A 21,173-nucleotide genomic window follows, 5' to 3' on the forward strand; every position below is an offset into this window, starting at 1 on the left:
AAAAAATGTCTGACTTTGACTTTTGAACTTTGGCTTATAACTATTTAAAATGAACTTCAGTTTCTAACACATGCACAAATATTTAATATCTATCAATGCACTGATTTGTCACCTGAATTATTCTGAGACATAGATAGAATATTCTGCCACTGAATATGTTGCCAAGAATATAGTGGGTTTTCAATAAATGGCATATATAAAATATAGTCAGTTTAATCAAATGAAAAGCAAACAAAAAAGAAAATAATAGACAGATAAAACAAATCAACAAAATGAATGCCAAATATTTTTGGTAGAATATATAATATTATGAAGTTATTCTTTAAAATATTAATTTATAATGGGGCATAATAGAGGAATACAGAAGGCATTACCAAGCTATTACAATTACCAAAAGTCACTGAGAATTAGCAGTTTTTACTTGGCCAAAAGAAAAAAAAAAAACAAAAGTGAAAGAAAATGATAGGTTAGTTCTAAAATGCTGTCCTCCAGTCCCCATGTCTGTATGCTGTATTGTCTCACTGTTGGAGAGGTTAAAGAGTTTACAGAGTATCGTATAGATACAAAACCTGAATTAAACTCACAAGAACAAGTTTGTGCTATCGGATTTAACTTAAACAAAATCTATAACATGTAATAAGTGAACATGTAACTTTACATTTGTACGAGAACAAGTTCCTCAAAGAATTCCTATTTTGGGAGGTACTGGGATGGATTAACATTCCTATGCACAGGGACAGTGAGCAGCCCTCTGGCTCCAGTGGCCCCACCCTTTCTAACTCTAGGAAAGAATTTAATAACAATAGATTTTCCTTTTTGAGTGAAACAAATGCAAGATTTTTAGGAATCTACATTTAACTCTACATTTTAGTAGAGTTTTTATATTAGAATGAAGAGTCACCCTTTTCTTTTTTCTTTTTTCTTTTCTTTTCTTTCCTTAATAAAGAAGTCCTAGTTTGACTCCCAAATAAGAAAGTAACTATACTAGACTGGATAGGAAAAAAAGATGTATGTATAAAAACAAGAAACTTGAGATAAACCCAGTCCTGGTTCAGTATTTAAAGACTTTGTTGTGTGGGAAGTTTTCTGCTTAATTAATTCTTATGCTACAGTTGGAATGTTCAGCTGCCTTTTCTAGTTAACAGTGGAAACTAAAGGTCATGGCCCTCACCTACCATGTGACTGTTACAGAGTTATGACTTCTTTAGTAGAATACTAATTTTTAAAACCTGTTTTCAAACATCTACATGAAGACAATGTCCTCTAGTACTCCAGCTTCTTTGTGAGACTAAGTCCCCTTCAGATGATTTCTGGTTGTATTAAAGTTGGATTTGTATGAAAGCTTTACATATGGTCAGTATTATTTCTAGAGTATAGAGCAATGTGAAAGCCACAGAACAATGAAATGTCCTGTATTTTTGTTTGTTTTAAGAATTCAAAATACATGATGAATTACAATGAAAGCAAATTTGAGTATCACCTCTACTGTACAGGGCTTGCATAAGTTGAATTTCCTGATCTAGACAGAACCCCAGAGGTACATATATAGGTTAACTGTAGGCAAATTTTAGACAAATTGTAGTAAATTTTAGGCAAATTGTATTTGGGTCTATCTGAATAAATGGCTAGTGTTCACGTTGGGGTTGAATACTGAGCCTCAGGAATGTTAGTAAAAGCTGTAGTAGTTTACTGAAACTTCTCAAGAGTTTCATCATTTACACACAGGGTTCGGAGCACCCTTCTTTCTCCCCTGTTCTGCCAGCTGCACTTTAAATAGTCCCCTTGCATTCCAGAATTTGCAGAGCCCAAAGCACTTGAGTGTTAAAAATAGCCCTGGAGAAATGCTAGAAGAGAAAATGTGCTCAGAAGTTATCTCTCCAGCTCTATCAACTGCCTGACATGGAGTTCCAGTCTCCTCTTAGTCTGCGTATATGCAGAACACTAGATAGTACAAAAGCAGTCAGAAAAATTAATGAACAGAGCCATTGCCAAGAGCCCAGTTAGAAAGTCCCTTTGCTCTAGGCTGTGTTTTCAGCACTCTCCTACAAGCTAGCCTTGATGGCTACTGAACATCTGCCTCTCTTATTCCTTCCTCAGAAAAACTACAACCTGATCGTTTTTAAAATTGTTTCTATTTTAGTACAAAAAAAGTTAAACCTAATGTAAATTTGAAAACTCTGCCTTACAGTTTCAGCAGAAATCAAGTTAGAGGAAGAAAAAAACAATCAAAGACCATGGAGAGAACGTTAGAAAGAACAAAGCAGAGGACAGTGAAAGCAATGCGAAGAGAAAGGCAGACGACTAGTGCGCGCTTGTGGTTTACCTTATCATTAGGCTCCAGCTTCTTCCCTTTGAGGTACCACTCCACTGGGATATCCTCATAGGAGAGCTCGCAGTCAAAGGTGGCTGTTTCCCCTGCGGTCACCGTAACATCCTTCAGAGGCCTCAGCAGACCAATTACCCGTGCTTTTCGAGAGGAAAGAAGATGTCTTGTGTTACTCATTTTGTAATTCCCCAAGGATAAATCGATTTAGTTCTTCATTTCCATGGTTGTTTTCTTCAAGAAGGAAAGAGCCACAAGACTGGCTGCTGCTTTAACTTCCATGTATGTGTGGCCCCGTGGTGCTGAGAAGGGGAGAGCTGATAGCCAAAGAGCTGGTATTTGTAGGAGCCCCTTCTTCAGATATACAAGGTCAGCAAGAAATCTGTGCTGCATCTGTCTCTCTGCCAGGCGTCAAGTTCCTCTTGCTACATAAGGTATGTGACCTCCAAAATAACTAAGGCTCTGATTGGGAGAGGCAAGGGGTCCTTGGCCCTGCAGCCTGTTGGTGTCCGTCAACCACTTTGCACCTTCCAAAAATGGGAACCTAATTTTTCTGCCTCCCTTCTTGAGTCAAAAAATGCCCACACAGCAAAGGTCTTCTCCATGGGCTACAGTTGGATAGTCAGAGTGAAATGGCCTAAGAATTTTTAATTCTCAATTTTTAATCGTATGTTTATCTATTTCAAAGGAAAGGATTGCTAGAGTGGGAAAATCTGACTTGCTTAATTTGTTCTTTTATTCAAATGACAAAGTCACCAAAAATTTCAAGTCTTCAGCATCCAAAGGACTTTTATATCAGGAGGTCAAAAAGTACATACAAGAAAGCCAGTTTTTATACAAGAATAGCATTTTCTAACCCCAATTAATTTCATGTGTATTTATTTTTCATGGCAATCTGGAGTTAAAATTTTATCACATACATATACTACTTACGTTTAACTCGAAGGTGGGCACTAGATTTGGCATTGGCAGCTTGGAAATCTACACCTCCAGTCTGGTCCAGGCGGCAGTTGTGTAAGATAAGAACATGGATCTTGCCTTCTTCTTTAATTTCACATTCCTGTGCCAAAGAATAGAAAGATATTTCACAGTGAGTAATGTTGAGACTCTTCCCCAATAGGTATAAAATATAATGTATAAAAGGATGGTACAAATAAATGGTGATACACACAACTTTATGCATGAAATACAGCTACTGGGTACCGTCAGGAAAACTACTATGTTTAGCTATGTACTTCTTAACTAGAAACATTATAGAATCCATATAGTGTGCTGGACATAAATCAATGCAAAGGTGACCTTCCAAGTCCATTCATAGATCCCAACATCTCCCTTTTGCTACAGGTCCCACATAGAACCCGATACCATGTTTTAAATGCCCCACATGCACTCTGACTTTTCGCCTGTCTTTTTCCATCTCACACTATCTGTCTTAAGTGCTGACAGGTTCAGAAATAGCCGTACAGGTGTTTGGAGCAATGCCTCTCCCTTGAGTTTCCAGTTGGCATGAATATCATCTTCGGAGATTTCGGTTTCAAAGCGGGCTGTCTCCGTCTCCATCACCTCCACACTGTACAGGGGTCGCACCAGTTTAATTTCCCGATCTGGAAAAATGAAGGGTGATCATGTGTCATGAGTCTCTGGCAGAAATGACTCCCGTGGCATCTAGGAGGAGACTCATGGAAATTTCACCTTCAATGTCCAGCTTCCCAGAGGTCTGGTCTGTCCCACAGTCACAGGTATACTGGCCAATATCTGATTTCAAGGCTTTCTTGAGGATCAGCATACGTTTCTTGCCGTCAGCCTTAATAACAACATTTTTAGACGGCTTTATTTCCTTCCCGTCCTTAAACCATTTCACAGGTGCATCTGCTTTGCTGATTTCACACTGAAGAATCACTTCATCTTTCTCTACGCCTGTGTAATCTTGGAGCTTTCCTGTGAAGTATGGGTCTCCCTCTGCAAGTAAAGATTAAGTGGAGAGCAATCATACACTGCAAGAGCTGGGAATCACTGAGAAGGTTTATTGGTATCGGAGAGTTCCAATTATGCATAAAAATGATACCAATTGCTCATCATTTGTTATCTTCAGTTTCTAAATGTTGGAAAGGTGTACAGAACTTTAACATGATTCAAACTCATCTGCAGTATGTTTGGACTTTTAAAAAAAAGACCAATAACTTAAAAGATATCACACAGTTGAGCCTTTGTGCGTGCTCCTTTGTTATTTGTTTAATATTCCAAGTTCTTATGCATTCTCATGAAGTCTTTAAGCTTCAGATTTGAATCATTTTCTTCTATCAACAGTTTGCCATGAGAGTGTCTATAGCTTGCCATGAGTATCTATAGTTTGCCATAAAAGTGTCTCTATATATTATATATCATAAACAGATTTTCTTATAGAAAGGATCAAGGAGAATAATAAGACTTACTATATTCTTTCTACTTCTCTCTGTAGGAATCTGAAAGCCTGTTACTACTCTGAGATAATTTTGGTAAAGGAAGGAGAAAGTATTTACGCATGCTTATTTTACATGACAAGCCAGTTTTAATCTGATTTTTACAATTTTTATGAGCCTAAGAGAATGATGAGCACCTCACTTCTCTGTAGATTCAGGTAAATGTATTTCAGAAACACACTTGACAATGCATGTGATGGTTTCTCAGGCACACTTTCATTCAGTATTAGCCTCAGAAGACTATTTCACATCACACATACTCTAGCCTTTTCTGTTGGAGTCATAATGTATTTCAGTCTTAAGAAATGCCTACCCAGCACAGTGAGTTTAGCTTCTGAACTTATCCCCATGGCCTCCACTCTAATTTGGGAGGTGTCGTCAATAGACAGATCTTTGAATGTGATCGAGTGCGTTTTCCCTTCGTCGTGCATGGAGACCCGCTTGCTGGTGTGCAGACGCTGGTCATTCTTGAACCAGCTCACTGGGATGTTGTCATGGGACAGCTCCACAGTAAACACGGCATTTTCCCTTTCTTTGGCTGTCACATCCTTGAGTGGGGTCAGGAACTTGAGACGGATTCCTGTTAAAGAAAGACCAACTCTTTAGTTCCATCATTTAACAAAGGAATGTAAAATTAAATGGAAAAACCATAATTCTATAGGCAGCCTATCCAACAACAGCAACAGCAACAACAACCACCAAACTACCTTCAATGATCAGTTTGCCACTTGTGCGCTTATCTTCAGCCTCAAACATGTATTTGGCTTCGTCTTCAAAAGCTGCAGACTTGATCACCAATGAATGCCTGGTGCCATCCTTGATGAGCTCAAATCTGTCATCACCGGTGATTTCCTGGGTTCCTTTCAGCCAGCGGAATGTTTTGGGCTCCCTGGATACTTCACACTCAAATTTAGCCTCATCTTTCTCAAAGACTTTGACGTCGCTTAGAGGGGTGATGAAAATGAGCGGCAATTCTGAAAGAGAAGCCGGAGTGGACTACATCAGGGCATGCTTGCCTTCACCCCCATCAGCTCCCGGGTCTTAGCACGGAACTTTGTACAGAAAATCCTAAAAGGTGCCTCTGTGTGTGGTGTACCTTTCACTTTCAGGTTGGCTGCTGATTTAGCATTGGCGGCCTGGAAGGAAACCTCTCCAGTCATGTCCAGCTTACAGTTATAAAGAACCAAGACGTGTTTCTTCCCATCCTCGATGATTTCACAGTCCTATGAATAGAGAACATACATAGTAGTTACATATATGGGACTTCCTGCAAGCCACCAAGGAATTGTACTTTTGGGGAAGGGGAACCTAAAAAAACAGTCAACACCCTCCTATCTGATCTGCTCTTCTGTGCTCACTTACAGGAGAAGCAGTCAAAGGCTCTCCCTTTAACTTCCACTGGCCATGCACATCAGGCTCAGACAGTTCAATTTCAAAGCGAGCAGTTTCTCCAACAAACACTTCCACGCCATACAGAGGTTTCTCCACTTTTATGAGTCGAGCTGAAAGTATACAAACTTTTATGAGTGGAACTGAGCCAAGTACATTGCAACCTCTGAGATAGCAAGTTTTACATTTGGGGGTAACTCACCCTCAACAGTGACGTTGGCCTTGGTGGTGTCTGTACCACAGTCGCACACATATTCCCCTTTGTCTTTAAGCTCTGCCTTCTTGATCTTTAAGATGCGGCGCAGGCCATCAGTCTTGACGGAATGTTTGGGCGAAGGCACGATCTCTTCCCCGTCTTTGAACCATTTGACCGGCACATCTTTACTCAGTTCACACTTGAGGATGATCTCATCCTTCTCTACACCAGTCTTGTCGTGTAATTTCACGGTGAAGTAGGGATCGGCCTCTGCCAGAGACACCCATCATATTATCAGAAAAAAATGTAGGAACTGACACCTATCGAGTACTCTAGGGCCGGCCATATAGAATTGCTACCCTTTTGAAAGCTGGTCCCTCTTACCCAAGACCTTCAGATTGGCTGTGGAGCTGAGGTTCTTCACTTGAGCTTTGATCTGTGAGATATCATCCAGTGTTGTCTCCCTTATTTCCAGTTTATAAGTCTTTCCCTCAGAAGACATGAGCACCGTCCTGGTTGTGTGCAGCTTGACATCGTTTTTGAACCAGAACACGTGCATTTTTTCATGAGAGAGCTCACAGACAAAAGTTGCTGTTTCGCCTTCTTTTACTGTTTGGTCTTCCAGAGGCGATATAAACTTCAGTCTTATGCCTACAGGGCAAGCAGTCAACACATTCAGGAATGCAGGTCATTTACACAAAGAGCCTACTTTACTGTGTGGGGGTAAATGTGGCTCTTTCATGAGTCCTTTAGTTGCTTGTCTGAGATGGGGTTATTCTTCATTTTAAAAGTTAAATGTTCTGTTTGGGAGGTGTGGTTTATTTTGTGTGCACGTGTCTTCTATAACACTGGGAAAGTAATAGTGGACAATTGCCACTACTACATGGCATCCTGTCTCAATCAGGAAATAAAAGTAGGATTCCTACACACTGGGCTCTTTCAGAGCTCATCAGTGGGTTGTTACCTGTCACAAACAATTGTGCTGATGTCTTCTTGCCCTCCACCTCTGCAGTATAGACTCCTTCGTCGTCAAACTGAGAGTCGTTGATCACAAGAATGTGTTTCTTTCCATCAGCAATAATATCAAATTTGTCAGATGCCTTGATTATATCAGGCCCTTTAGACCATATGACATTTGCCTCTCTGGTGAGGACACATTCAAACCGAGCCTGTCTCTTCTCTGGGACAGTCACATCCTTCAGGGGTACAGCAAAGTCAAGCTCGATTTCTGAAAACAACAGTAAGAAAAAAGATGTTTTAGATACAGAGGGAGGGGAAAGGGAGCTGAGCCTACTCCAAGAGTTTTAAAGTCCCAGACCTTTGACTGTCAGAATGGCGGTTGTGACTGCATTGCAAGCCTGGTAGAGGACTTCGCCAGCTTGGTCCAGCTTCACTTTGTGTAAAGTTAAGAAGCGCTTTCCTCCTTCAGCTTTGATTTCACAAGTCTGAAAGAAAAATGGCCACTTGCATTACTATTTGCATGACATGAATCCCCTAGAGAGTATTTCTGATTTCTATCAAGTGTCAAACAATACACAACACACCAACAAACATATAAGCAAAGCTTAGACATTAGAATAGTTTACCAAATTCTACCCAAGTTGTCCACCAAGAATGCAGTAAAAGATTTCCCTCCTTTGAGAGTTTAGAAACCCATATGCACTGTTATTAAATAAAGCCTGCATATCAAATTTAACGAGACGAGTGACTTTTACATGACTGGTAACTTCAAATGGGAGACACTCACAGGCGAGGGCCGCAGCAGCTCTCCCTTCAGCTTCCACTCCCCAGGAATGTCTTCCTCTGAGATTTCTGCATCAAAGCTGGCGCTTTCCTTCTCATAAATGGTGACATCTTCTATCGGCTTAAGCAGCTCGACTTCGCGCTCTGTATCAGCCAGAGAGAAAGCAATGCAATGCTTTAGATGATCTGGCCATATGCCACTTTTTTTAATGTAAGAGTTTCATATTGCATGTAATATGTTTTGATCAAATCCACCCCCTCTAATTCTTGACTTACCTACTCCTTTTTCCTTCCAACATCATGTGATCACTACTTTAAAAGACAAATAGAACTACTGAGTCTGCCTAGTGCTACCTCTGTGTGCCTTGGTGTAGGCTCATCTACTATTTCATTTTTGTATTTTTTTTGGCGTGTTATTTTGCTTTTCGCACACATAAAGTTGATCTTGAAGAGTGACAGGTAAGATTCTTATACCTCCAAGCGTCAGCTTTGCTGGGTATCTTTTCCCTTCAATTTCCACCGCGTACTCGTCAATATCTTCTGGCATAGCATTCTTAACTTTGAGAATGAGATGGTTTCCCTCTTTCAATATCTCAGTCTTGTCATTGGGTTCCAAGGGGATCTCATCATAACCTTTGAACCACTTGACATTTGGCGTGTCTTTGGCTATGTCACAGGTGAAGACCGCTGTCCCCTTGGGCTTCACGTGCTGATCTCGGATAGGTTTCACAAGCCATTCTCTAATGATTTCTGTTGGAGACAAAGTGAGAGTGAATGAGTCCTTTAGGAGATTTCAAAAATAGGAAAAAAAATTCATGAGACTGGATGTAATTTATGTACAATATACTGATATTCCTCCTTTTAGATAAGGTATCAATGAGACTTCTGGTCTTCAGACATTGAGAAAGTTATTCTATTTCCTTAGCATAAAAAGAACAATTTCCTAAATACATGTATATATGTGTATATATACATATACATATATATATATATACCTATATGTACATATAGGTATATATGTGTATATATACACATTGTAAGATAGTTCTTATATAATGTATATATACATATTCATAGATATACACATATATACATATACATACTGTAGTATATCTCTTAGATGTAGGTCTCACTTTGTTGCCTACACTGGTCTCAGGTTCATCTGCTCAAGCATCCCTCTCCCGTCTGCATCACATGTACTCACCTACTACTTTTACACAGGAAGAACATTCCAGGTTGTTGGCATTTTCCACAGTCACGGTGTACGTTCCGGCATCAGTGTCATCTGCATCATTGATGGTGAGGGCCCGCATCAGGCCAATGACACCAGGCACAATTCTGCCAGGTTTCTCCACCACGATCTTACCATCCTTCCTCCAGACCACATCACGTTCTTTGTTCAACTCACAGCTCAAGTACAATGGCTGCCCCTTGACCACCGTGACTTCTTCCTCCAGCGTCTTCACAAAGCGCACAGGAAGTTCTGTGGAGAATTTCAATGAGATTTAAAGTTTTCAATGAATGTTGCTACTGAGGTCTCTCTTGTAAAGCTTAATATAGATCATGTGCAGAACTGAAAGTTACCTTCTACGATGAGCTTAGCAGTGGAAGTCTTTTCTTTATTTCCCAAACGTAGCACGCAGGTGTATTCACCAGCATCAGAAAGCTGAACGTCAATGATATGCAGCTTCCTGTCTTTGCCATCTGCAATGAATCTGTGCTTTGGGCTTTCACGGATGTTGCTGCCATCCTTCATCCAGGTTGTAATGGCCGTGGATGGGGAGACCAAACATTCAAAGATGGCAGAAGAGCCCACAGACTCTGCCTCTGTCAAAACGATGTCTTTGATTTCTTTCACGAATTTCAGTGGCACAGCTTTCAGTTGGTAGGTGAACGGGGCTTCGTCTGGAGGTTTCTCTCCTCCACTTCCTGGTCTGAGCTTTTTCCTTTCAGCTTCTATTGGTGAAGGAGTCTTTTTGGCTACACCTAATTCAAAGCAAAGTGGAGAGTTAACTGGGCATCTCCATAGGCATCACAAAGTCTATGTAAAGTGATGAGGAGACAGGAATAGAGAAATAAAATCAGGCTAGAAGAGATGACTCAGCAGTTAAGAGCACTGACTGATCTTCCAGAGGTCCTGAGTTCAATTCCCAGCAAACACATGGTGGCTCATAACCATCTGTAATGAGATCCAATGCCCTCTGGTATGTCTGAAGAGAGCAAAGTCTACTGTACTCACATAAATAAATTAAGAAAAAAAAACTTGTCAATTGGAAACTCAGACATGAAGATGAAAAGACCCTAGAAATAATAAGCATATTTCATTTTCTCAGCTTTCATTTCTGTGTGTAAAATATCCAGTTTAATGTAGAATTAACATACATACATATGAATAAAAAATCAAGAAACAAATTCATTACGGTAAAGTTTGTTATTTTTATAATACCTACTTGAATAAAATTAGTAGCAATGTCAGAAATAAAGATTATTATAGAATTTGGAAACATTTCCCCTTGAGTGTAAAGTCTTGGAATTCACAAGGTAAAATGCTAGCACAGGTCTGAGGGACATGAAACTCACCTTTGATGGGACCTTTTGGCTTGGCGGCCTCATCCTTAGGTTTGGCTTCTGAAATTAAAAAGATTGGCATTTGTGAAATTTTCATACTTATCAGTAAGCCATCTGGGATGAGTCATGTTCTTGATTATAAATATTAATATATAAAGAGAAACCAGTTTCTTTTACAGAAAATTTAAATTATATTAAAGAGTTCAAACATCAGTAGTGAGTATGTTAAGTTTGGGCCTATATTAAATCAAATATATTCACAAAATTGTGAAACCATCAATATTTATTTATGAAACTTGTATCATCTCAATAGTCAGTAGTTTTTGAAATGTCACTATAGGACGCAAGGGTATGATTTGTCCCATGAGAATCCCTATTTATGTTTTTCGAGAGTTTGCCTCCTAGAGTTTTATCACCACCAAACACCCATTAGTTAATCTCAAAAGAATATGTAAGAAATGCCTTGCAGGACTGCAGAGCACAGTGAAGACACAGTATGTATCCACTGGGTGATATGTTAGGTGGAGTATATCAGATGAAAAAAATGTAAAAGTTTAACCATACAGCCCAGGACTTGACAGGATGCTCTAACTTTAATCCAGTGTGAAGCCATACATACATGTTAACAGGATCCATACCTGCTTTCTTTCCGACCACAGGCGCTGTAACGGGGGCAGCGATGGGAGTGGGTGTGGGCTCGATGGGCGGAGCTTTCATGGTTTTCACCTCTGTGGAGAGAAGATGCTCACTGTATTAAGGCATCCGCTTGTCACCTCCTAGGATAACTACGTTTGGTAGCCTATTGGCCTTTCATGATGTAATAATGCTGAGATCTCCAAAAACCTAGTTTTTCTAAGAGTGCTATCTAAGTATATTGAAATATCAGAAATCATTTGAAGCACAGTGATTTTCATGTTGTTTAATGTACATCACTTTAATCTAAAAGAGTATCTTTTACTTTTTTTCATTTGTTACATGTCATTTATGTGGAGCTCAAAAAGCATTCACCTTGAGAGTAAGCTTGTTTACCTGGCTCAGGCTTTGGCTTCGGTTCAGGTCCAGGAAGAGGTATTGCTGGCTTAATTTCAGGAACTAAAGTAATTCACAGAAATAATCAGGTTATCACAATACTTCATAAGTTTTTCACAAAGTCATAACTATAACTAAGCAAACTTAATATACACAAGGATATTATTATTTATATATATGGTTATCAATATATATATATGGTTATTAATAAAATATTACAAAAATATAGCAAGAATTGGATTGGATTGAAGTTGTTATTCATCTCATTACTCATGCCTAGTAACTTATTTAACAAGAATGTGATTATTAGCAAATTGCACAGGAAGGTGAGGAAGAAGGATGCCTGGAGTGCCTGGTCAGGACGTCAGGATGATGATACTGGGATGCTATGTGAATGCACTCTTAGAGACAACCAAGAACATGTCAGGAGAATCATACCTTTGGTTGGTTCTGGAACTTTCCTCTCCTTTGGTGTAGGCGCTGGAGGAGCTTCAACTTCAACAGCTTTTGGAGGTGGTTGTGGCTCTTTAAGGAGAGAAGGTCATTGTCTAGTGTTAATTCAGAAAGCAGGCTACCAGAAAACCCTCACTGAAACTCTCATAGCATTCTCAAAAAGTCTAGTGATGGTTTTTATGCAAATTGTATTTTATAGACTGGTTACTATTTTTTCTCATGACTGCACTTCCATTTTTTTTCATTCTTTCATCTACTTGTTTCCAACTTCTGATATCTCTCCCCTTGTAAACCAGACCTATAACAGTCTTAGTAATAACTCCTTTTGACAATAGGCAAATGAGAGATGTTAATTCCCAGATTTAGGAAGCATTGCTAAAACTCTCTCATGAATTTATTCCATGGCAGTAGATGATTCCAGCCATTCTCATGGAGAGAACTTATAAAGCAAAGCAATATAATAATGATAATAATAATAATAATACTGATATGGAGAAATTCATGAATGGTTTTGGAAATTATTAATACTGATAACAGATGCCCTACTTGTCCCTAGCCAAAAGACCAAGAAGTGTTTGTATTTGGGAGGTACTGTAAAATATTGATACATAAAGCAGACAATGGAACATATATAAAACAGACAGATGAAATATGAAGCTATGTTGATGTTGAACTTCAATTATGTTTACAAAATAAACCTTTTGTAAATTGTCCACTTTGATGAAAGAGAATTTCATAAATTATCATTTATGAAAAATGATTCCTACCTTCTGGTTTTTTAACTTTTTCTACTTTTTTAGGTTCTACTTTAGGTTCTTCTTCTTCAGGTCTCTTTCTTAGAACTTAAAAGACAAAAAGGTTTATATGTAAACCAAGATGAGCAAATGAAGATGTTGAATAAACTTAACGAACACAGATGATGTGCAAGCAAGGGCAATGAAAGGCATGCAGCTAGCACAGTGGGAGACTCGCATGTACATGAGAAATGCCTTCATTTCCCACAATCCCCCAAACAACATCTGTTATGTTAATTCATATCAGACTTAGAAACTCTGCATCTCTCTCTAGATTCTATGCCCAGAGACAACTGTGGGGCAAAACTGGTTCAAATAAAAAAATTATTTGAATAGCAACAAATTCTAATAATTAAACAATTTATTGACAACTACTTGAATTAAGAGTAGTTTAAGTGCAGAAATTGGAATGAAGCTTAGAGATCAATAACTGTATATGAAAGAAGGTTAGAATTTTATTTTTGTACTTTGATTCTAATTTTTTTCATGTTTAGTAGGAAAGATGTTTAGTTTTATAAAAAGTATTATTGGTTGTGGTGGTCTTGTGTTATACTGAAATTGAATATATTTAGGCTTAAGTAGTTGTGTATACAGTATTTTAAAAGTTGAGTATATTTTATTTCACAATTTAGTGATGAAAAATGACACCCAAGGTCATTGTTGTTAGAATATTAACAGTTTAGTTATATCTGTTAACATTATCCATTTCAAAATACTGTGAATGCTCACAAAATATCTGCCTTCTCTCTAAAAAGATTCAGAAATGATAACCTTTAATTTTTAGTAGCACTACATTCAAATTTTGATGGAGAATGTAATAAAATAAAATCAAGGGCAGAAGTATTTTGTGAGCTTTCAGGGTGAGTCCATTTTCCGAGCTGTTGAAAATTGATATCTGGTAGAGAAGTACTGTACCGCTTTTCAGCACCACCTCCTCCTTTGGCTGAGGCTTAGGTTCAGGAAGTAATTTGCGAACTTTCTTTTCAGCTGTAGGCACTTAAAAGGATATGAGTTCAAATTTGGTGTGAATTCATATAAAAATGGAATTTCAACAAAAAGTGACTCTACTCAAACCAGTTTAACTAGAGCACGTCAAGGAGCCATTTCTGTTTCACAAAAATTTACAGAATTCAAAAGCAGATGATAGACTTAAAGTTCTTTGCTCAAACGTCTGTACCATCTCTCGAGAGTTCACTCACACTGACTGCAAATCTATTTTAGTGAGTTTCGAATCTGTTGGTCTATAACGGTTTTAGGAATCTTTCATCAAAATGCAAGGGTTCTCAATGGCACCTCTGCTTCAGTCCATAGCTGTTTTACTTGTGTACATTGGCATTGTTGTCCCCTGAATGACACACACTGCAGGATGCAGGCAGAGGTTCCTGCCACTGTGTCATCTACTCTATTGATAGAAACAGAAAACCAGAGCATGTGCTGTGAGCCTTGATATTGAAGAAAGATCAATATCTTTCTGAACATTCTCCTTTTAAAAAATAAAACAAAAATTATTGGAGTCTGATTTCAAAGCCAGGGTCAGAAGCTAAATTATTCAGAAATTCTGATAATCTTTTTGAACTTAAATGAGCAAGGAATTATAGATGTCTTGTTTCTACAGTGAACGCCAAGCATAGCAATGATGCCATGTTATAGAACAAACTTCATTATCATAATCATATAATATATGGACTTAAATATGAAGATAATTTCAAACCAGAACTCAGAAACCACTGAACCACTTTGAAGCTATTCCTTTTGATGCACAGTTTTGTTCAATTACAATTAATTTGCGTTTCTTAGATATTTTTATGAAATTTCCTGTTTGGTGCTCTTCAGCCATTCATTGACTTTCTTTTAATGTGATAAAGATCATCCTGCTTAAATTTTACTTCAAAAAATATAAGCATAAAAGAGTCAAATACATATTCAATTTAAAGTAATCATGTTTGATAATGCTAAATGTTTGAAGTAAAATTTTGGCTGAACATTCATAAATTGTAACTATGATAAATTACACTGATCTTCATTACTATTTATGAATTATCGGTGGTTTTAATGGAAAATTATTTTCATTGATTGAACCTATATAATAATGTAAGTTGAAAATGGCAAAACATACATTTCTTTACTTCTACAATACATATAATGAAAGTATATTAATGTCATAACGTTTTTAGTTTATTTTTAAGATGTTGATGTTCAAAACTCATACGTTATTGTAGCTATTGTTTTTAAAGAAACCATAGATTAATACATGCTAATTTAATCCTTAATAATTTACAAATTTAATCCTTTTATAGTTTAATTGACCAAAATTATTTAGAAACTCCATTTTACGAATTGGGAAATAAAAGATCATATGGATGATTACTCTAAAATTCTGGGATGGGATATGCAATTACTGTGACAGAGCTCTGACACCCAGTGAACTTATTAGAGACTTTATTTATTCTTAACTGATATTTTCCAGATTTATATGATCTCATTTGTCTTTATGGGTTAATTTGATACAGAAATGACTATCCAAAGGAAAATTGCTTTGACAAATAACCTACACTGATGGTATTTCCCTAAAACTCTGGGCACCTGCAAGGCTGCCTCAAGTTAGTGAGAAGAAAGTAGGCAGGAAGTCAGAGGCAATGGACATCCCCAGAGATTGTCCAACAGTATGGCAGGAGAACACTATTTGCAATGTTTTTCACACAGATGAAAATGCTGATGTCCAAACAAACCACCCAAAGCTTGCTTGTTCAGCATTTTGACCTGAGTTGTCTCCTGATATCAATTTCATCTAACTAGTAGAGTTTGCTATTATTTAGTTAAAAAATGCAAGTGGACATATGGAAATGTAAGACACAGATCAACAGTATGCATCCATATGATATATGAAATTGATGGGAGACATAGGAAGCACCAACACTCGTGAGCTAGGACCATCAAAGCCACAAAAGTACATGAAATGAATGAAACTATTCTACTTCCCTGTCATTAAGAGAAAGAGGGGGAGATGGAAGAGCATGCTAAGATGGCACAAAGAGAGCATGGAGTCGGATGGCATGGAGTCAGATGGAGAGACAACCTGAGACCTTGCATGTGGCTCAGCCAGCCTGTGAGATACCTTTTAGTGGTGCAGGCTCCACTTTTTCCACAACCTCAGGTTTTTCAGGAACTTTCTTCTTTGAAACAGCTTTAAAGAATTTTAAAGCATATAGTTTCATTATTTGTATACTTAATCTGAAGCAAACAATTTTTTTTTTAACCACAAGAATCAAAGCCAAGCTTCTCTTATAACCAGAAAGCATTAATAACAGCCAAGGACAGCCACAAAAGAACATTCAGAAAGAAGCCACAAGGCAGGAGAGTAAAGTGTAGTTTTGTTCCATGGTTGGATTGTATATAACGACCAGTCAAGAAAGAAGAGGATTTCTAATCTTCACAGAGGGCATTTTACACCAAGGGACCTGTATTTCAAATATGTGTCCCCATAACACATCAATCAACAGATGGATTACATTCAGAGGAGCCTGCTTCCTTTGTCACCTAAAACCCAAGAAGGTTTGAACAGGCCAAGAATCACTCAAAGTATCTCTAGAAGATTCTGACTCTGTGCATGTTTAAACACTTACGAGAATTTCTTATGTAAGATTGTACCTGAACATTTTAGACTGGGAAACATAACACTGCAAACAAGATAGCTTTGAAAATAAAAATATTTAAAAAATAAAACTATTGCATGTATATCATATAAAACATATGATCAGAAAATATGCTTTTGAGATTCAAGATATTAAATAATACTGCATCAATTCAAAGGAAAAAATGAAAGTATGAAGAAGCTTCTATAAAGAGGTGATAGATATCAAATGAATTAAGAACACACTTTCCAGCTAGCCTGAGGACCATATAGACCACGGCTGGCGTTCTATTAGGCTTAAAATAAAGAAAGGCAGGAGAGCAGCAGTGATGAGGTGCTCACACAGTCTTTTCATAGTATATGCACACACCAGCTATTGGATCCTACAGGATGCTACTTATATTTCAAAGAGCATGCAGTTATTTAAGAACCAAGTTCTGACTTCTACGTAAACTTATTTACTGCAATGTTAAAACCATCTCTCAGAGACTCTTTAGACATTCCACATGCTTATGACCAAGATAAGCATAGCAATCATGCTTTGAAATAAAAGTCTTCCTCCCCATCCCACAAGGAAAGTTAGTTGGGTACCCTCTGCATTTAGATGTCAAGGACGCTGCTCAGTGAACAGTCTGACATTGGGGCAGCAGGCATGGCTTCAGAACATGACCCAGGACCCCTGGGCAGTGTAAACACATTTCTACAGTTACCACAGCATGGCCATGACTGAACACAGGCACTCCCAGCCGCGATGCATTCCTTGAAAGCAGCATGTCCACAGACCTTTGAAGCAGGTTAACAAGGCAATGGAGGTAGCACTTTGTACCTTTAAGTTGGAACATTTTCTCCTTCACATCTTCCTTAGGCGGAGAAGGAGCAGGCGCTGGGGGTCTTGGTTTGAGTTTTGGTTTCTCGATAACCTTCTTTTCAGGCTCAGGTTCTTGAAAGAGTATTGCAGAAGTGTTCATTGGAATGTGTATATACAGTATATGTGGTAGAAACATGTATATATGAAGTAAAAAGTCTATTTTGACATAAAACACAAAATAACATTGAATACACAAATGATGACTTATATAACAAGAAATTAACAAAAGCATACAGATGAACCACATTTACATTAGATAGAGCACATATAACGGACAACATAAGAACAGATGCACATATAAAGAATGTCCTACATATAGATGGGAAGACTTACTATACATATAGGAAAACACAAATCATATATAGGTCAAGATGAAGATAAAGAAGAAACAAGTATGATGATTTATGTTCAGCTAACTGGATACCTTGTACTGGGATTTCTTCTGGCTGTGGTTCCAGTTCCGGTTCTTCAGGTTGAATAAACTTTTCAATTTCACGTTCTTTAAAGAATGTCAACACAGGATGTAAGATTGTAACATAAAGGTGTTCACACAGACACAACAAAAATTTAACATAGATGCAAAGAGTCACATAACAAAACCATACAATACATGCAAGGTAGTTGCTGCAAAGGAGGGGAAATTTCCATTTTCTTTTTTTTTACTTGCATTGGGTATTGGGCCAGAGTCTCCTCTCCTCCTCTCCTCCTCTTCTCCTCTCCTCCTCTCCTCCTCTCCTCCTCTCCTCCTCCTCTCCTCCTCTCCTCCTCTCCTCCTCTCCTCCTCTCCTCCTCTCCTCCCCTCCCCTCCTCCCCTCCCCCCCCCTCCTCCTCCTCCTCCTCCTCCTCCTCCTCCTCCTCCTCTCCTCCTCCTCCTCCTCCTCTCCCTTTCCTCTGCTTTTCTTGTTTTCTTTAAGACCAGCTCTTACTATGTAGACCACACCATGCTGATCTCCAACTAACAGAGACTCACCTGCCTCTCTCTTTTGAAAGCTGGGATTAAAGGCAGGCATCACAAGCCTAGGGTTTTACTTATGGTAGGGAATCATTCTTACCACTGAGCTACATCCCAGCCTCTAGATGTTAATTTTCTTACACTTGAACTTTCTGTTAATGACCAGTCTTTTATGTTGATGGTAGATGACCTGACTTGAAACTCCCTACTGGCAATCATTTGGGGATCCAATGTCATTAATCAGACTCTGCATCAGTAAGCTGAACTTTTCAGAATTGTTAGTTTTCATTGAGACTAAGCACATTCTAACTCAAGATTCTAAGTTTCTAATTCAAAAAGAAGCATAATTGCTTGCCAAAAAGGTAGTCAGGGCTGCTCCTGTATATGATTTAGGTATCTTTGCATCACTAAGAAGTTCCCAGGATGTGAAAGACAGACGTTTATGTATGTGTATACCTTCAACAGGGGATGTCTCTTTTCTACCAATGGTAATGGTTGCTTTCTCTTCATAGATTGTCTCCTCAGGAGTCTCTTCCACTTAAAAACAGTTACAGTGTTTTAGGCTGTATTCAGACTAGAACCCCATAACTGCTAAGTTATACCCTTCAATGCATTATTTAGCTATCTTAAAACACCAAGAGTATCAACACACACAACAGACAACAGATAACTATATAAGATCCACCAATAACTAAGGCAAAGAGATGAAGCTGGTATCATCTTTCCAAGATGTAAAGAGCACCATGTACCTGGGGCAGGAGGTGCCTCTGGCTCTTCAGGCACAGGAACAGACTCTTTCTTTTCTGGGGCAATTTTCTTGGGTGCTTCTGGCACTTTAAAGACATTAATTTTGTTTATCATTAAGAACTTAGAAGATGAACAAGATTCTTCAAAAGGCTGACAAAGAACACAGTGCAGAGAGCTAGGATCTTGATCTCAGAAGATGTCATAGGGAAAATGGTTTCTGAATCGTGGAAATATAGATATTCCTTACTAGACAGATGTTGACACATGAGAAAACACTTGCTTTATCCTGTCTGGGTAAACAGTCCTGCAAATGGTAGCTCTTTTTTTTTAATGCAAATGACCTCAGGATTGACATATGTAACCTTGACCCTACACTCCTCATACTTATTCCTAACTTCCATACCTGAAAAATAAGGAATCCATCCACCATTTCTTTCTAACAAACAGCCCAGAATCCAGTGAATTATTCTCTTGGTCACTTAACCTCAGCTCCTACACTGATCTTGTTTTCTTAGCACTGTGGGCAGTTATTTTCTACAGTCCAAGTCTACTCATTTATATTCTGCAAAATCTTTAAAGCCTCCCGCTGCAGATGTGTACAAAATGAGAAACTCTTATTCCTGCAAAAACACCTTTCTATCTGGTGTTATCTTTCAAGATGATCTGCAAATCTACACCCAAATTACACTTTACCTGAGAGCCCCTGAAATTTTAGATACTTCTGTGTTTGGATCTTTCATTATATCCTCCCCTCCTTTTCTAATTTTTGTATGTAAAAAAAAAATATCAAAATAAAAACCATTTATTCTATAGACCATAGAAAGCTATAGCCTTTTTATAGTCTCTCTACCTAAATCTTTGCTTGGTCTGTTTCTGTCACTCACTGTACTGTTTGGAATGTTATCACTTCCTATCTACAGAGTTGTCCAATCTTCCTATTCTCCCACCATATATTAGTTGCCTGAAGATGGAAGCATGCTTTACATGTTTGAAACTATCATCTTCTTGATAGCAATATTCAATCCAATATGGTGAATTGAACTGCTGATGCCCTTTCTAGCCCTGTAACCATGGACTATATCAACCCAAGGATCAGTTTCTCCATCTTTTTGTCTCTCTTCACTGTCATATTTCTATGAGATGTGCTTTTACATGAGCTCCGCCTTTTTTGTTCTAAGTTGTTATCAAATGCTTAGTGACTGGAGATGTATGTTTCTTCTTGACAGATACCTTTTTCTGGAAGGACTTCTGGTTTTTTGGTAACAGGCACAGGTTCTTTCTTGACTGGAACGAGTTTCTTCGGCACCTCAGGGACTTTGAAGATATTAGTTTTGTTTTAGAAAGACAATTTGAGAACATTTTAAGAGTAAAAATATCTATAATTAATAGAGTAGTATTAGATTTAATGGAAACAAGTGAGGGCAGTTTTGTCCTTGGTTTGTCATAAGTAAAAGGACTCTTACTGGATCCTACTTCTTCTAGACTAAGCGCTTAAAAAGGATGTGTCAGATGATGGTGTGAATACCTTCAGCTTCTGGTGGTTCTGGCTTTTTAAGGACCGGAACTTTCTTCGCTGGCACAGCTTTCTTTGGTACCTCAGGCACTTTAAAGATATTAGTAGTGTTTAATATAAAAGTATAAGATATTCACATTAGCTCTGCAAGTCTGGACAACACTGTAACATATAGATGACAGTTAACAGACACAGCACAGCATGATACACAACAAACTGCATTTTAAATAACATAGAAATTATGTAAACATGTATTTTAACATGAATACCTTTAGGAGGTGGAGCTTCTGGTTTTTTAATGACAGGAAACTTCTTCTCTGGGACAACCTTCTTAGGCTCTTCAGGCACTTGAAGAATAGGAATTTCTTTTAGAATCAGGTATTTGCAAGCGCAAAGCAAGTGACAAACTCATTTTAAAAACCATGCATTTTTATATGTAGGTAGATTGTAGATTTTGGTAGGTAGGTAGCTTTTAAAATTCTGTAGGTTTTATAAGTGAAAATAATGT

The 21,173-nt window shown here is 38.1% G+C and overlaps 1 protein-coding gene across 1 annotated transcript in view; it reads right to left on the reverse strand.

Moving 5' to 3' along the window:
• Positions 1-21,173, reverse strand: part of Ttn (titin) — a 269,037-nt gene that overhangs the window by 100,417 nt on the left and 147,447 nt on the right. The window contains exons 164-188 of the mRNA XM_076928942.1: positions 20,935-21,012; positions 17,412-17,525; positions 16,070-16,138; positions 13,870-13,950; positions 12,928-13,002; positions 12,146-12,232; positions 11,708-11,770; positions 11,317-11,406; positions 10,691-10,738; positions 9,695-10,096; positions 9,315-9,593; positions 8,585-8,860; positions 8,115-8,254; positions 7,686-7,812; positions 7,332-7,595; positions 6,752-7,018; positions 6,374-6,637; positions 6,145-6,284; positions 5,879-6,005; positions 5,490-5,756; positions 5,096-5,362; positions 4,016-4,282; positions 3,788-3,927; positions 3,257-3,383; positions 2,324-2,466 (exon numbers count right to left, since the gene is read on the reverse strand). Coding sequence (XP_076785057.1) covers positions 2,324-2,466; positions 3,257-3,383; positions 3,788-3,927; positions 4,016-4,282; positions 5,096-5,362; positions 5,490-5,756; positions 5,879-6,005; positions 6,145-6,284; positions 6,374-6,637; positions 6,752-7,018; positions 7,332-7,595; positions 7,686-7,812; positions 8,115-8,254; positions 8,585-8,860; positions 9,315-9,593; positions 9,695-10,096; positions 10,691-10,738; positions 11,317-11,406; positions 11,708-11,770; positions 12,146-12,232; positions 12,928-13,002; positions 13,870-13,950; positions 16,070-16,138; positions 17,412-17,525; positions 20,935-21,012 — 4,202 coding nt within the window. The remainder of the gene's footprint in view (positions 1-2,323; positions 2,467-3,256; positions 3,384-3,787; positions 3,928-4,015; positions 4,283-5,095; positions 5,363-5,489; positions 5,757-5,878; positions 6,006-6,144; positions 6,285-6,373; positions 6,638-6,751; positions 7,019-7,331; positions 7,596-7,685; positions 7,813-8,114; positions 8,255-8,584; positions 8,861-9,314; positions 9,594-9,694; positions 10,097-10,690; positions 10,739-11,316; positions 11,407-11,707; positions 11,771-12,145; positions 12,233-12,927; positions 13,003-13,869; positions 13,951-16,069; positions 16,139-17,411; positions 17,526-20,934; positions 21,013-21,173) is intronic.

This window comes from Arvicanthis niloticus, chromosome 2 (genome assembly GCF_011762505.2).
Source record: "Arvicanthis niloticus isolate mArvNil1 chromosome 2, mArvNil1.pat.X, whole genome shotgun sequence".
In the NCBI taxonomy this organism is placed as follows: domain Eukaryota; kingdom Metazoa; phylum Chordata; class Mammalia; order Rodentia; family Muridae; genus Arvicanthis; species Arvicanthis niloticus.